The sequence below is a fragment of the Podarcis raffonei genome, chromosome 17, assembly GCF_027172205.1.
Source record: "Podarcis raffonei isolate rPodRaf1 chromosome 17, rPodRaf1.pri, whole genome shotgun sequence".
Lineage (NCBI taxonomy): Eukaryota > Metazoa > Chordata > Lepidosauria > Squamata > Lacertidae > Podarcis > Podarcis raffonei.
In genome coordinates this window covers 33,513,127-33,526,895 of record NC_070618.1, presented here as the reverse complement: position 1 = coordinate 33,526,895, position 13,769 = coordinate 33,513,127, and the positions used below count along the sequence as shown (strand labels likewise).

The following is a 13,769-nucleotide window of genomic DNA, read 5'->3' as shown; positions in this document are numbered from 1 at the left end:
CAGAAGGGGCTGAATAGCCTCAAAGCAATTATGAACTGCGGCAGGTTAGTCAGACTCCAACATTCACAAGAGGTCTGGACGGTGACACACAAGAGTTCTGCACTGGCTCCCCGCTTGTGAATCGCTCTCCCTAGACAGGCTCGCCTGGTGCCTTCAACACATATCTTTAGGTGCCCGGCGAAAATATTCCTCTCCTCCCAAGCCTTCAGCTAATTAAACAATCTATGGCCTTTTAAACTGCAGGGGCATGGACAGGTATTTTGTTTGTTACTATGTTGTGTATTTTTGTCTATCTATATTGCAAACCACCCTGTGATCCTCAGAAGGAGGGCGGTATAAAAATTTAATGAATAATAAAATTCCATCCTATTCCATCTGGTTTTCAGACTGACACTCACCTGACTCTGTCATCACTGTCACAGAGACATAGAGGGAGTGCCCAATAAGATTGTTGAGGTTGTGAAATCGAGTCTGAAGGATGTCTTTCCTTAGGATTCCTTCCCCTTCTCCATTAGTAATCTGAAAAGGAAAATGGGAGGTAAGACAAGTTTTACATTTGTTTGTCCGTGTGTGTGTGTGTGTGTGTGTGTGTGAGAGAGAGAGAGAGAGAGAGAGAGAGAGAGAGAGAGAGAGAGAGAGTACACACACATAAACACATCCTACCTGAATTCTCTGGAGTGAGTCTGGAATGCTGTGTTTGACGCCATCCACTTTCACTCCAAAGAGGACAAAGGCCATACCCTCCACACTCTTCCCATAGAGGAACCTAAAACAACAAAATCCAACGTCAAATAAGGGCCAAATTCAAAAAGGATAGGGCTATCTGTTAGAGGCACCATACTTCTCAGTAACAATTGCTGGGAATAACAAGGAGAGAAAGGGCTTTTGCACTCACATCATGCCGAAAAACTTTCCTCCTGTGCTGGGGTCCCAACATAAACCATGCACAAACACACACACACACAGAGAGAGAGAGAGAGAGAGAGAGAGAGAGAGAGAGAGAGCTGCTATTAACACCCCGCCAGAGGTGCTACCCTGAGGCAAAGATTGGTATGCGCCTGTGACATCACACACCCAATGTGGGACGCGACACACGCACATCGTCGGGAGGAGGCCTTGCCCAGAGTCACGCAGCTTCAATGGCTTTGATTGCTGCACAGTGCCTTTGATGCTGCACTGTGTTTGGCTCTGTGGTTCAACCACCCCCGCCCCTCACTAATGGGATGGCTGAACCCCCTGGTAAGGAATATTGAGGGGGTGACGACACCTCTGCCACCTGCAGTTGGCACAGCTGCTCCCTGCTATGCTATTAATTCTAGATATGTTAATTTTCTTTCACGCAGGTAATACCTCGTTTTTACCTTCCCACAGTTGCAGACACCCACCTTGCAGTGATAGACACTCTGAAATCCCTGTTGCTGTCAATGTAATAAAATTTAGCCGATGGCTCCACTATGACTTCGAAGCTTGGCAATACTAAAGAAATAAATAGGGGAAGAAGAACATATAAATATTTGAGGGGAGATGTGACTTTTTAGGACAGTGTCTGCAATTTGAAAAGTATGAGTGTTATGTACTGAGTTGAATAGGATCCAAATTGCAGCAGTCTGATTGGTCCTAGAACAATAGGATCCAGAAGGCAGCAGTCTGATTGGTCCGCAGGAGCCACCCAGTCCAACTCCAGGTGGAAGTGAATCCGCAACCTGATTGGCCTACAGGAGAATACCGGAACTAGCCAATCACATGGGGCCCATTGTGTAAATAACGTATATAAAGCAGACATTTCGGGGGAAGTTCCATTCCTCACTACTATGAGCTGAATAAAGAGCATGAAATCCACACTGGACTCCAAGTATATTTCAATGAGCAATCCCAAAGCAGAGCTGAAGAACCAAAGGGCGTCTTCCAAAGAGGAAACAGTGCCTGTGATGAACCAGGAAAAGTGCTAAGCTGAGATGGTCATCCTTACCATATTCTTTGACGTCAAATTGTGTGCTGAAGGTCTCCTGTGGGGAGTCTTGATACTTGGCCACAATCTTCCAGGTCCCCAAACTAGAGAAGGAAAAGGAAGGAAGCTTCACTGCTTCTGCTTTGTCAACTCGTGATATTAAAGGTGAAATAAGAATGGGCTGCAGGGCCTCTTTTCACCATGGGTGAGGTTAGAATATAGTCTATGTCCCTTGATGCTTATTCCCCCCAATGGTGGTTGGAATTAAAATGGTGCTTAGGGTCCTGTCTGGAGGCCAGTAGAGAAACGCACCGTGGCTGAGGGAGGGGGATGATTCTGCTACAGTGGGGGGCTCAGTTTGCCAAAGTGGGCAGGAACATGCATCCGCAAGCTCCTTTTAGTACCCTTTTAGTGACACGCAGTATCAGCTCTTAGCGACAGGAAGCCTCAGAATAGATTGCCACATTCTTAGGCTGGTGCACACTCTATCAGCAGAATTCACACAGCAAAAGATGCACAGCAGGAGAGCATATTTACAGTTTATTTAGCGTTGGTCAGAACAAAGAAACCATGACCGTCTGCTTCGGTCTGCTCAGGCAACAAGAAGAAACGAAAGCAACTGACAACATAAACATCCTGTGAACAGGAAATACGCAGACTCTGTGACTCAAACATCCTGCTCCCTTTTAAGGTGGAACGGAAATATCCTAACAGGTTGCAGCTTATCAGGCCCTGGAGATTTGAATTCATTTAAAGTAGCTAGATGTTTCCTTACTACCTCTTTTCCTATCTTGGGCTGCAGCTCCCTCCTTACATCATTAATTCATCATTGATGTGCTTTCTTTGCCAATTGCTGTTTCAGCTCACTTTCTGTACAAACAGGGCTATTTTTTCCTAGAAAAATAGGTGCTAGAACCCACCATGAACACCTCCCTCGTTCTCTTAGAATGGCAATGGCGCCAACCTGAGAGGGGCCAGAACTGAGTTCAGGCACGTTCTGGCTGAAAAAAAAAGTCCTGTGTACAAATTTGGTTTGAGGTAATAAAGGTAAAGGGACCCCTGACCGCTAGGTCCAGTCGCAGACGACTCTGGGGTTGCGGCGCTCACCTCGCTTTATTGGCCGAGGGAGCCGGCGTACAGTTTCCGGGTCATGTGGCCAACATGACTAAGCCGCTTCTGGCGAACCAGAGCAGCGCACGGAAACGCCATTTACCTTCCCGCCAGAGCGGTACCTATTTATCTACTTGCACCTTTTTGGCGTGCTTTCAAACTGCTAGGTTGGCAAGAGCAGGGACCCAGGAACGGGAGCTCACCCCTCGCGAGGATTCAAACCGCTAACCTTCTGATCAGCAAGCCCTAGGCTCTGTGGTTTAGACCACAGCAGCACCTGTGTCCCTTAGGTTTGAGGTAATATTCATGGCCAAATACCTGACAATCTCTGGTAAGGGGTGAGGTTGGAAGTTTCTTGAAGTAGGATTGATGAATGACTGCCTGACAACAATTCCTTCAGGTGTCTGAAAGACGAAAAGTATATTTAAAGGGATGTTGTAAAAGTAATAATAAAAACGCTGGCACTTAATATTTGTATTCCATAGTGCAGTGCCGGATTTACGTATAAGCTAAACAAGCTATAGCTTAGGGCCCCACTCTCTTGGGGGCCCCAAAAAAATTTAAAGGGGAAAAAAACCTGGATGTACATTTCAAAAATATAAGATAGAAAAACAAATAAAATAAAACCTACATACATTTAGAGCTTAATAATTATTTCATTATTAATATACTTCTTCTTAATTGTATTTCAGTTCAACAATTACTTTGATAAAATACATGTTTTGTTATGTGCAAATGGCTTTAGACACCTATTAGGTCCATAAATTACTATATAGCATATATTCAACACAAAAAACAGCAACAATTTGTTGTTAACAAAGGACAGCGGGACATATAAAGGGCCCCATTACCTTCAGTAACTTAGGGCATCATCAAACCTAAATCCAGCCCTGCCATAGTGCAAGAGTTCTTACGGAGCACAAGAGCTTGTGTCCACACAAGTTGTGCACCATCGAGATGAGGAGACCAGATATGATGCGCTAAATAGAGCACTGGATCGAGACCAGCAAATCTTTCCTCAGCCATAAAGCATACTCTCCAACATTTCTCCAATGAAAATGGCTCTGGCTGTACCCACCACAAGGACACATACACGAACCACTCACCTCAAACTCGACAATCACAGGCTTATCCAAAATCTGCATTTTGTGATTCACAGAAAAGATACGGTAGTGCACTGAGAAAGAAGAGAAGATGTTTGTCATATACCCTGTACATTTGGTTTGACAAAGTTTCATGTCTTCCCTCAAAGCACTCACTGAACAGCAATATTTTAAGAATGCTGATAATTACTGTATTTTTCCATCTATAAGACTATTTTGGGGGACTCCAAATTAAGAAAACATCCCTCAGCACTACCTGTGTATAAGATGAGCCCCAATTTTAAACCTGATTTTTTGGTAAAAAAGAACCCTAGTCTTATACATGGGAAAATACGGTATTTGCTGGAGATCTCTAGATCCTACACAGGAGAACTATGGGAGGTGGGCTTACTTGATCAGGATAAGTTAAACTGACTAGAACACAGTTTATATTTCTAATGTAAAGTGCCACCAGTCAGGAAACAAACACTCTTTGCAACATAAACTCTCTCAAGTGTTTTTTTTTTACAAATAGTTAAGCAAATGTGAAGTTGTTGTAAGCGGTTCCAACGTATTTCGCCCAATTGCGCTTGGAAATGTACTGGCAGGGCCGTAGCGAAGGGGTGGTGAGGTGGGCCCCTGCCAGGGGTGCAGGCGATGGAGGGGGCGCAAAATCAGCTAAAAATATTTTCATAAATATGTCTGTAAATAAAAAATATCAATTATTGCCTCATAAGAAAAGGTTTTAAATAGAGCGTGATTTGAATGGGTGGGGTGGGAGGGGGGTTGGAGGAGAGGCAGAAAGAAGAACTAATTTGTCCATGGCTAGGGGGCGCAATCTGGACGGTTCTGCCAGGGGCACAAGATCACCTAGCTATGGCTCTGCGTGCTGGGAGTCAATGTAGGTCTTTCAGGACCAGTGTTATATGGTCTCAGCAGCCACTCCCAGTCACCAGTCTAGCTGCCACATTCTGGATTAGTTGTAGTTTCTGGGTCACCTTCAAAGGTAGCCCCACGTAGAGCTCATTGCAGTAGTTCAAGCAGGAGATAACTAGAGCATGTACCGCTCTGGCGAGCCAGTCCATGGGCAGATAGGGTGAACACAGATGAAGCTGAACACAGAATTGTCCTGTGCCTCCATGGACAGCTGTGAGTCCAAAATGACTCCCAGGCTGCACACCTGGTCCTTCAGGGGCACAGTTACCTCATTCAGGACCAGGGAGTCCCCCACACCTCCCCTCCCCTGTCCCCCCAAAACATCTGTCTTGCCATGATTGTCTTGGTAGAAGAGAGTCTGCTGGTTCTTTAACAAGTGCAAAACCTGTTTACCAGTGGTAAAAGAGTTGTGATGTGTATGTCTCTCTCAGACGAACTTCAACTTGATCCCTGCGACGGTCACCTCCAGGCTTGACTACTGTAATTCGCTCTACGCGGGGCTGCCCTTGAAGCTGTCCCAGAAACTCCAGCGGGTGCAGAATGCTGCAGCGAGGCTCCTCACGGGGTCTCTGCCATGGGAGCATATTCACCCAGTGCTTTTCCAGCTGCACTGGCTCCCAGTGGAGTACAGGGTCAGATTTAAGGTGCTGCTTTTGACCTTTAAAGCCCTTCACGGCCTAGGACCCTTGTTCCTACGGGGCCGCCTCTCCCGGTATGCCCCACGGAGAGCCTCAAGGTCCATAAATAGCAACACCCTAGAGGTCCTGGGCCCTAAGGAAGTTAGATTGGCTTCAACCAGAGCCAGGGCCTTTTCAATAGCCTGGTGGAACGCTCTGCCTCATGAGACCAGGGCCCTGTGGGATCTGATCTCTTTCCGCAGGGCCTGTAAGACAGAGTTGTTCCACCTGGCCTTTGGCTTACAATCAGTTTGATTCCCTCCCCCTCTTTCTTTTTCCTTTCTCCTCCTATGAAGAGATTGCACCCTAATGTTTTAATGTTGTATCTTAATCTTTTAAATTGGATTTTAATCAACTTGTTTTTATCATTGGTTGTTAGCCGCCCTGAGCCCGGTCTTGGCTGGGGAGGGCGGGGTATAAATAAATTATTATTATTATTATTATTATTATTATTATTATTATTATTATCATCATCATCATCATTATTAACTGTCAGTTGTGTAAGGTGGGGATCATCCGTTCCTAGCTCTGGTGGCAAGGGAAGGATCTATGAACAGCAGAGATCTGCAGATTGCAAGTAGGTTATCCACTCCAGACCCCTCCTGCAGTTCCAGATAATGTTATGGGAGGGACTAGCAGAAGGCTTTACCTTTGGACCCAGGTGTGTAGATGGTTTTATCTGTCTGGATGAAGAGATATCCACTGTGGAAGGAGACCAGAACAATCCTCTCCAATGTGAACTGAGGACACTTGGCCACAACAATCACATACTGCTTTTGCTTGGAATCCTTCTTCATATCATTGGCAGAAACCTGCAGGGGCAAATCAGGAGCTAAAAATCGGATATCTCCTGGTTTTTGCTTACAAGGCAAATAGTAGCAAACTCAAATCCCTGCTCAGTAATGGAGCTCAGTAGGTGACCAGTTGCTAATTCTCAGCCTAGTAAAACTTCACAGAATTCTTATAAGACTGGGGTGGGGAAAACAGCACATTCAGGTTGCGAAAGTGCACTGTTTTTTGTAATGTTGGTTTTAAAAAAAAAGATGTGGATTTAAAAGAAATAATTATTATTCAATGGTGTACCAGTGGTGTTTAACCCCTACTAAGTTGGCAAAAATGTATAGGACAAGTACAAATACCTGCTGGAAATGTAAAGAAAAAGAAGGTACCTTTTATCATATGTGGTGGACTTGTAAGGTAATAAAAGCTTTCTGGGAGATAATATACAATGAAGTGGAAAAAAATGTTTAAAATAACCTTTGTTAAGAAAACAGAAGCTTTTCTATTAGGAATTATAGGTACTGATGTCCCAAAAGAACAGAAAAAACTTTTTATCTATGAAACAACAAGCGCACAGATGCTACTAGCCCAGAGGTGGAAAGAAGCCAGAGTCCCTGTCAGAGAGGAGTGGGAAACCAAGCTGATGCACTATGCTGAAATGACAAAACTGACTGGAAAACTCAAAAACCAAGAGGACGAAAACTTTATAAAATAATGGGGGGAAATTTATAAGTTGCTTAGGAGACCACTGTAAACAGATGGAAACATTAGCAGGATTTTGACTCGCTTGTAGCATAACAATTACCATGGATAATATGCTTTGATATAAAAACTGGAGTATCGAAGAATATGTAGTATTAAATATTTAAAATGGGACCCCATGGAGGGGGTGGGGGAAAGTCTGGAGATTCAGAGGAATCTCTCCATATGGATAATTTTTTCACTTTGCTATTTATAATTTTGTATTGGTAAAACCAAATAAAAATGATTTTTTTAAAAAGAGAAATAATTATGTTGCGTATTGAGAACTATGGAAATTATTATTGTGTATTAAATGTATATCACACTCTTCCACCAAAATTCAGCTTTCCTGCAAAAAAAACCTCAAGGTGCATTTTACTAACTTATAAAGCTGATCTCCTGTATAAGAGACTCTAACAATCTGGTTCTTCTCATCTGTTACACTGAGGTCTGATGATCCACTATTGCACTATAAGCACACATAAAGTTAAAGGTAAAGGGACCCCTGATCATTAGGTCCAGTCACGGATGACTCTGGGGTTGTAGCGCTCATCTTGCTTTACTGGCTGAGGGAGCCAGCATACAGCTTCCAGTGAACCAGAGCAGCGCACGGAAAAGCCGTTTACCTTCCTGCCAGAGCGGTACCTATTTATCTACTTGTACTTTGACGTACTTTCGAACTGCTAGGTTGGAAGGAGCAGGGACCGAGCAACGGGAGCTCACCCGGTCGCGGGGATTCGAACTGCCGAACTTCTGATTGGCAAGCCTTAGGGTCTGGGGTTTAGACCACAGCGCCACCCGCGTCCCTTATAAGCACACATAGTCACCCCAAAATACCTGACACACAGCACAGTCCTATGTTGGTAGTACTGTGTTCAACCAGGTTCAGTGTGTATAGGACTGCAGCATGATTTCTGCATGTATAGGACTGGAGCGCACAAAATGTCATCATCCCTAATCGTCGCTCTGCACCCACCTTTATGGTTGGGGTTACCATCATGCCACTTGCTGGCTCTATGCGAGTTTTGACCATGTACAGGGTGTTTCTCTTCTGTGGGAAGTCATGGACAGAGACGGTGACCTCTGCGTCAAAGTTGGCCCCATGAGCCTCCACCACAATCGTCTCTTCGGTCTCTACCCGCAGGACGCTTGGGGTGATGAGGGAGTAGCTACAGAGGAGAAAAAGCTCACAGTAGTGAGTTTGTTTGGTGCATTTAAATGTCATATGACAGCCTCTCCATACTGCATCTGCCAGGATGTGTTGTGGGCACTCCTTGCGCAATGGATTTCACCGTTTGCAGTTGTTTGCAGTTCTGCTACTGTTAATCATTGCCCACCACTTCTGAGGACCCATTTGCATGGCCCCCATAGGAGCCAACTTCTAGGGGCAGAGGGGGCTTCGCCTCCCCATAAAATATTTGAGGGGGCCAGGACCCCCCCAAGTTAATGGGCATTGACCTTCAAATGGTGTGTGTTCACCATGCCATGTGGGGCCTCCCCAATATTTTATTCAAGTTGGCACCCCTGCTGCCCCCCATGGGTGTTGAAATATGTTTGTCTTGAGGCATCTTTGACCCTTTTAAAACACAGTCCCGTCCCCCCATTACTTTAGTCAGAGGCCTTAAAGGTAAAGGTAAAGGGGCCCCTGACCATTAGGTCCAGTGGTGGACGACTCTGGGGTTGCAGTGCTTCATCTCACTTTATTGGCCGAGGGAGCCGGCGTACAGCTTCCAGGTCATGTGGCCAGCATGACTAAGCCGCTTCTGGCAAAATCAGAGCAGCGCACGGAAACGCCGTTTACCTTCCCACTGGAGCAGTACCTATTTATCTACTTGCACTGGCATGCTTTTGAACTGCTAGCTTGGCAGGAGCTGGGACCGAGCAACAGGAGCTCACCCCGTCGCAGGGATTCGAACCGCCGACCTTCTGATCGGCAAGTCCTAGGCTCTGTGGTTTAATCCACAGCGCCACCTGCGTCCCTCACCAGAGGTCTTATTTTGTAGCAAAAAAAAAAGTTTTGCGGCACCTTAAAGACAGAATGAATGAAGTGGCTATTGACCCATCGCCAAGACATCGATTCTAACCGTGTCTACGTGGAAATGAGCACCATTGAAAGAAGTGGGGCTTGTACCCCACTTCTTAAGAAATGCGGTGCTGGTGTGAACTGCTGAAATCTAACTTGTACTTACAGTTGGCTGTAAGAAGAATTCGGGAAAGAGACCAAGAGGGCAGCCACCAAGTAGAGAGCAGTCCCCTTCATGGTGATCTGGAGGAACAGGGGAGGTAAGCTACCGTCTCAGTATTTATCCTCTGAGCCCCCTTCCAAGCCATTGCCCTTTTGCAATCTCTCCATGTTTAATCAGTAAATGGGGAGGAGTTGGAGCAACCTGGCAATTTCAAAATAAACTAGCAAGCCTGTCAAAAACCACAAGGATTTATCTGTGTGTTTTTAAAAACCTGTGCCTCTCCCGAAACAGGTCATTCATGATGGCAGTCAAGGGGAAGCAGCAATAATTGCATTCTCTCTCATTTTGTGTTATGCCAGGCCTCCCCATGGCAGCTGTTTTGTGAATGCCATCTGCAGTATGCTCTCAAAATTCAAATTTTGTCCCCTGGTCTAAGAAGGTTGGCAATCCCTCCCTCTTTTCTGGCTTTGTGACCAGTTATCAGTCAATTATTTTACTGAGGTTTTCTTTACTAGATGTCACATTGTTATATGTGTTCTAAAAATGCTTTTTGCTGCTTTCCACTATCCACATTGTACCGACACATCTAGGAGGGAAAATCAATGGGGATGGTGCCCACCCGATTACCCCTGACCATTGGCTATTGTCATGATTAACCCTGAACTGGTGCCAGACACACAGTCCTCAGAGGCCTCCTAAAGAACCCCTCAGGCCACCAGAATGCTGGTGACATAATGTCTAGGGCCAGGCTGGACAGTGACACAGCAGGCCTCTGCGTCAGGTGTGAGGAACCCCTGACCCTCCTGATACTACTGAAATACAGTTTCTATCACCTCTTGCCAATGGCTATGCATGCTGAGATGGATAGGAATTGTAGTTCAACATCTGTCATGGTCCAGTTTATGGGCGGTTGAAGCCCCAGCTGAGGATGTCGGGACCGGGGGCAAGATGGCGGGGTGGGAGCAGGAACGGGAGTCCGGAAACCAGGAGTCAAGAAGCCGAAGGTCCAAGGGTCAGGAAACCAGGAGTCAAGGGTTCGAGGATCAGGAAGCAAGGAGTCAAGAAGCAAGGCAGGAAGCGTGTTGCTGTGGCAAAGAGCCGAAGGGAAATGCTGACCTTATATCCCTTCCCCGCTCTTGCCACCAGGTCCAGTGAGTTACCTAGCGGCCTCACCTGTGCGGCCGTGCCTTGCCTCTCCAGTCCTGCGAAGCCCTACTGGTCACAGGGTCTGGCTCCTGCATGCACTCTTGACAACATCTCGTGGGCTAAAGATTTCCCACACCTGCTCTGTCACCCCAGGGTCGTTGTGACGGTCATGGTTAAATGGCCTCTACTCATGGGTACGCAACCCATGAAACTCTACCAGTAGCTTTCTTGAGCCCTCCACTTGCGGGAAATAGTACAAGCGTCTGTTTCCTGATTTGTGATCTTCCTTGCTGAGCCCCCTTTGATAATGACCTTGGACTGTTGTCTGCTCTGGTCTCTAGGTCATATTTTGTACCTGATTCTCTGTGCCTGGTCTTGGTTTGTTCGGTGTGCTGCGTCTGCAACTCTACCCTTGTTGGTGAGGATGTTGGTGAGAGATTTATACCTCCTGGTTCTGAGCCCCTAAGCTCTGTGGAGATCCACTTGGAATATGACAGTTATGTTGCCTGGGGCCGATGAGAGTTGTATAAGGGAGTCCTTGGAGCACCCCACAATTGCCTAACCTTGGCTCCCATAGGTTCAGGTCAAGGGTCACAAGCAAAAGACTTCAGCCAGGAGATAGAAGCAAAACAGCGACCTGTAGACCTGATCTTTATTGCTGTGACAAGACTTCTCGCTACCACAAAGAGAAGAAGCCCGAAGCCTGAACAATGGTTACATCAGTATTTTAAAGTTTCCCAAAGTTTCCCATAATACATTTCCAGAAGCATCATCAAGACATCATAGATATGTCACAGAAAAGGTGTGGTCCCATGCATGCCCCTGTCACTCAAATATACCATATTTTTCTGTGTATAAGACTTCCCCAGGTATAAGATGCCCCCTATTTTCTGGGACTCAAAATTAAGAAACTGCACTATAGTGGTACCTTGGGTTACATACGCTTCAGGTTACATACACTTCAGGTTACAGACTCCACTAACCCAGAAATATTACCTCGGGTTAAAAACTTTGCTTCAGGATGAGAACAGAAATCGTGCGGTGGCAGCACAGCGGCAACAGGAGGCCCCATTAGCTAAAGTGGTGCTTCAGGTTAAGAACAGTTTCAGGTTAACAACGGACCTCCGGAACGAATTAAGCTCTTAACCCGAGGTACCACAGTATTCACTATCCGTGTATAAGACGACCCCTTATTTTAAACTTCAAAAATTGAAGGAAAAATATAGTCTTATACACGGAAAAATACGGTAGTCTTTCACGCATGCTCCATCACAGTACAAACGAAAGCATTTACAGTTCCCTGTTCCCTGAGTCCAACAACATCTGAAGTGTCACATTATCTCTATCCCTGAACAGAGAAAGAAACTTGAGGAGGTAATTCAGAGTAGAGAAATAAGGGTATGGTTATGATGACTTTTGCTCAATAAAATGGGCATAAACAACCGAATAAAGAGTTAATTGGGAAATGCTGGTTATCAGTTGGCTTCCAGTAACAGGTCTGGATAGAAATGGAACCTGGATAATCTCCAAAGACATTGTTGCAACACGTCTGCATGTTTACTAGGTCAAATATGCAGTTTAGTTAACTCAAAAGCAAATGCCCTAATACAGTGGTACCTCGGATTACATACGCTTCAGGTTGCAGACTCCGCTAACCCAGAAATAGTACCTCAGGTTAAGAACTTTGTTTCACAATGAGACCAGAAATCGTGCTCCGGCGGCACGGTAGCAGCAGGAGGCCCCATTAGCTAAAGTGGTGCTTCAGGTTAAGAGCAGTTTCAGGTTAAGAACAGACCTCCAGAACAAATTAAGTTCTTAACCTGAGGTACCACTGTACTGGGTGAGAAATGACTGGTGGTGATAGGGGCTGCAAGTGAGAGTCAGAAAGCATCACAGGTATTTTGAAGAAACCAGTGCCAGGGGTGCCAGGAAGGGCGACAAGGCCCCTCCAAAATTTTTGAGGAGGCTCAAAATTCCACAGTGGCCATGTGCACACACTGCAGGGGGTACTGATGTCACTTGTGCAAGCTGTGTGGCATGCACACAACACATAGCATGCCCTGCGGCCTGCGTAAGTGACGTCAGCACTGACACTGGGTGTTGTCATAGAATCATAGAGTTGGAAGGGACCCCAAAGGTCCTCTAGTGCAATGCAGGAATCTCAGCTAAAGCATCCATGACAGATGACCGTCCAACCTCTGTTTGAAAACCTCCAAAGAAGGAGAATCCAGAACCTGCCAAGGGAGACCGTTTCACTGTCGATCAGCCCTTACTGTCAGAACGTTTCCCCCTCGTATGTTTAGTCGGAATCTCTTTTCTTGTAACTCGAAGTCATTGGTCCGAATCCTACCCTCCAGAGCCAGAGGAAACAAGCTTGCTCCATCTTGCGTGTGGCAGTTTTATTACTGACCTCCTGGCTCCAGCTTCTGACTGATTGTTTGGGTGTAACGCTTGCTGGGAAATCTTGGGCCATTCACAGTTTCTCAGCCTCATCCATCATGGAAAATGGTTGTGAGAATGACATTTTAATGTATTTTTAATCTTTGTTGGAAGCCGCCCAGAGTGGCTGGGGAGACCCAGCCAGATGGGCAGGGTACAAATAATAAATTATTATTATTATTATTATTATTATTATTATTATTATTATTAGGGGGTACCATGTAAACTGCCCTTAGCTCATTGGAGGAAAGGAAGTGTATAAACTAAATAAAGGCACTCCCCTATTTTGCAGAACTAGAACCTATCTGCATCTAGCAGCAGTAGCATCTTGTGCTCACAATACGCATTTCCTTCTCCTGATCTTCTGTTTCTGGATCCCTCAGATGAATCCTACATGCAGTCTTATCACAGCACGAATCTCCACCGACACTCGGTGATGTTGTGGATGTAGTATTAGGACTCAAAAGCAAGAAAGTCATATTATAACAAATCTCTTAAGCAGAACTCTTTCCCAGTCTGCATCTGCATTGAAATTATTATTTTTGCTTGTGCGTCTGCTGCCCTGGGCTATTTTGGGAGGAAAGATAATAATAGCAATAACAATTTTGTTATCCCTGGAAAGCAGCACCTGTTCAGTTCTTGCCTGTGATGCACCTTTTAAAGGCACAAGAGCACTGCCAGAGGAAAAATGAGTGATAATTTTACAATGGTTCTAAGGCATGGG

The 13,769-nt window shown here is 45.5% G+C and overlaps 1 protein-coding gene across 1 annotated transcript in view; it reads right to left on the bottom strand.

Annotated features, from left to right (window-relative positions):
- The window catches only part of C3 (complement C3), a 132,922-nt gene extending 123,362 nt beyond the window's left edge, over positions 1-9,560 (bottom strand). Inside the window, exons 1-9 of the mRNA XM_053371504.1 lie at positions 9,464-9,560; positions 8,251-8,443; positions 6,403-6,565; positions 4,165-4,235; positions 3,377-3,462; positions 1,970-2,052; positions 1,386-1,476; positions 664-766; positions 399-519 (exon numbers count right to left, since the gene is read on the bottom strand). Coding sequence (XP_053227479.1) covers positions 399-519; positions 664-766; positions 1,386-1,476; positions 1,970-2,052; positions 3,377-3,462; positions 4,165-4,235; positions 6,403-6,565; positions 8,251-8,443; positions 9,464-9,534 — 982 coding nt within the window. The 5' untranslated portion in view covers positions 9,535-9,560. The remainder of the gene's footprint in view (positions 1-398; positions 520-663; positions 767-1,385; positions 1,477-1,969; positions 2,053-3,376; positions 3,463-4,164; positions 4,236-6,402; positions 6,566-8,250; positions 8,444-9,463) is intronic.
- Positions 9,561-13,769: the final 4,209 nt, after the last annotated feature.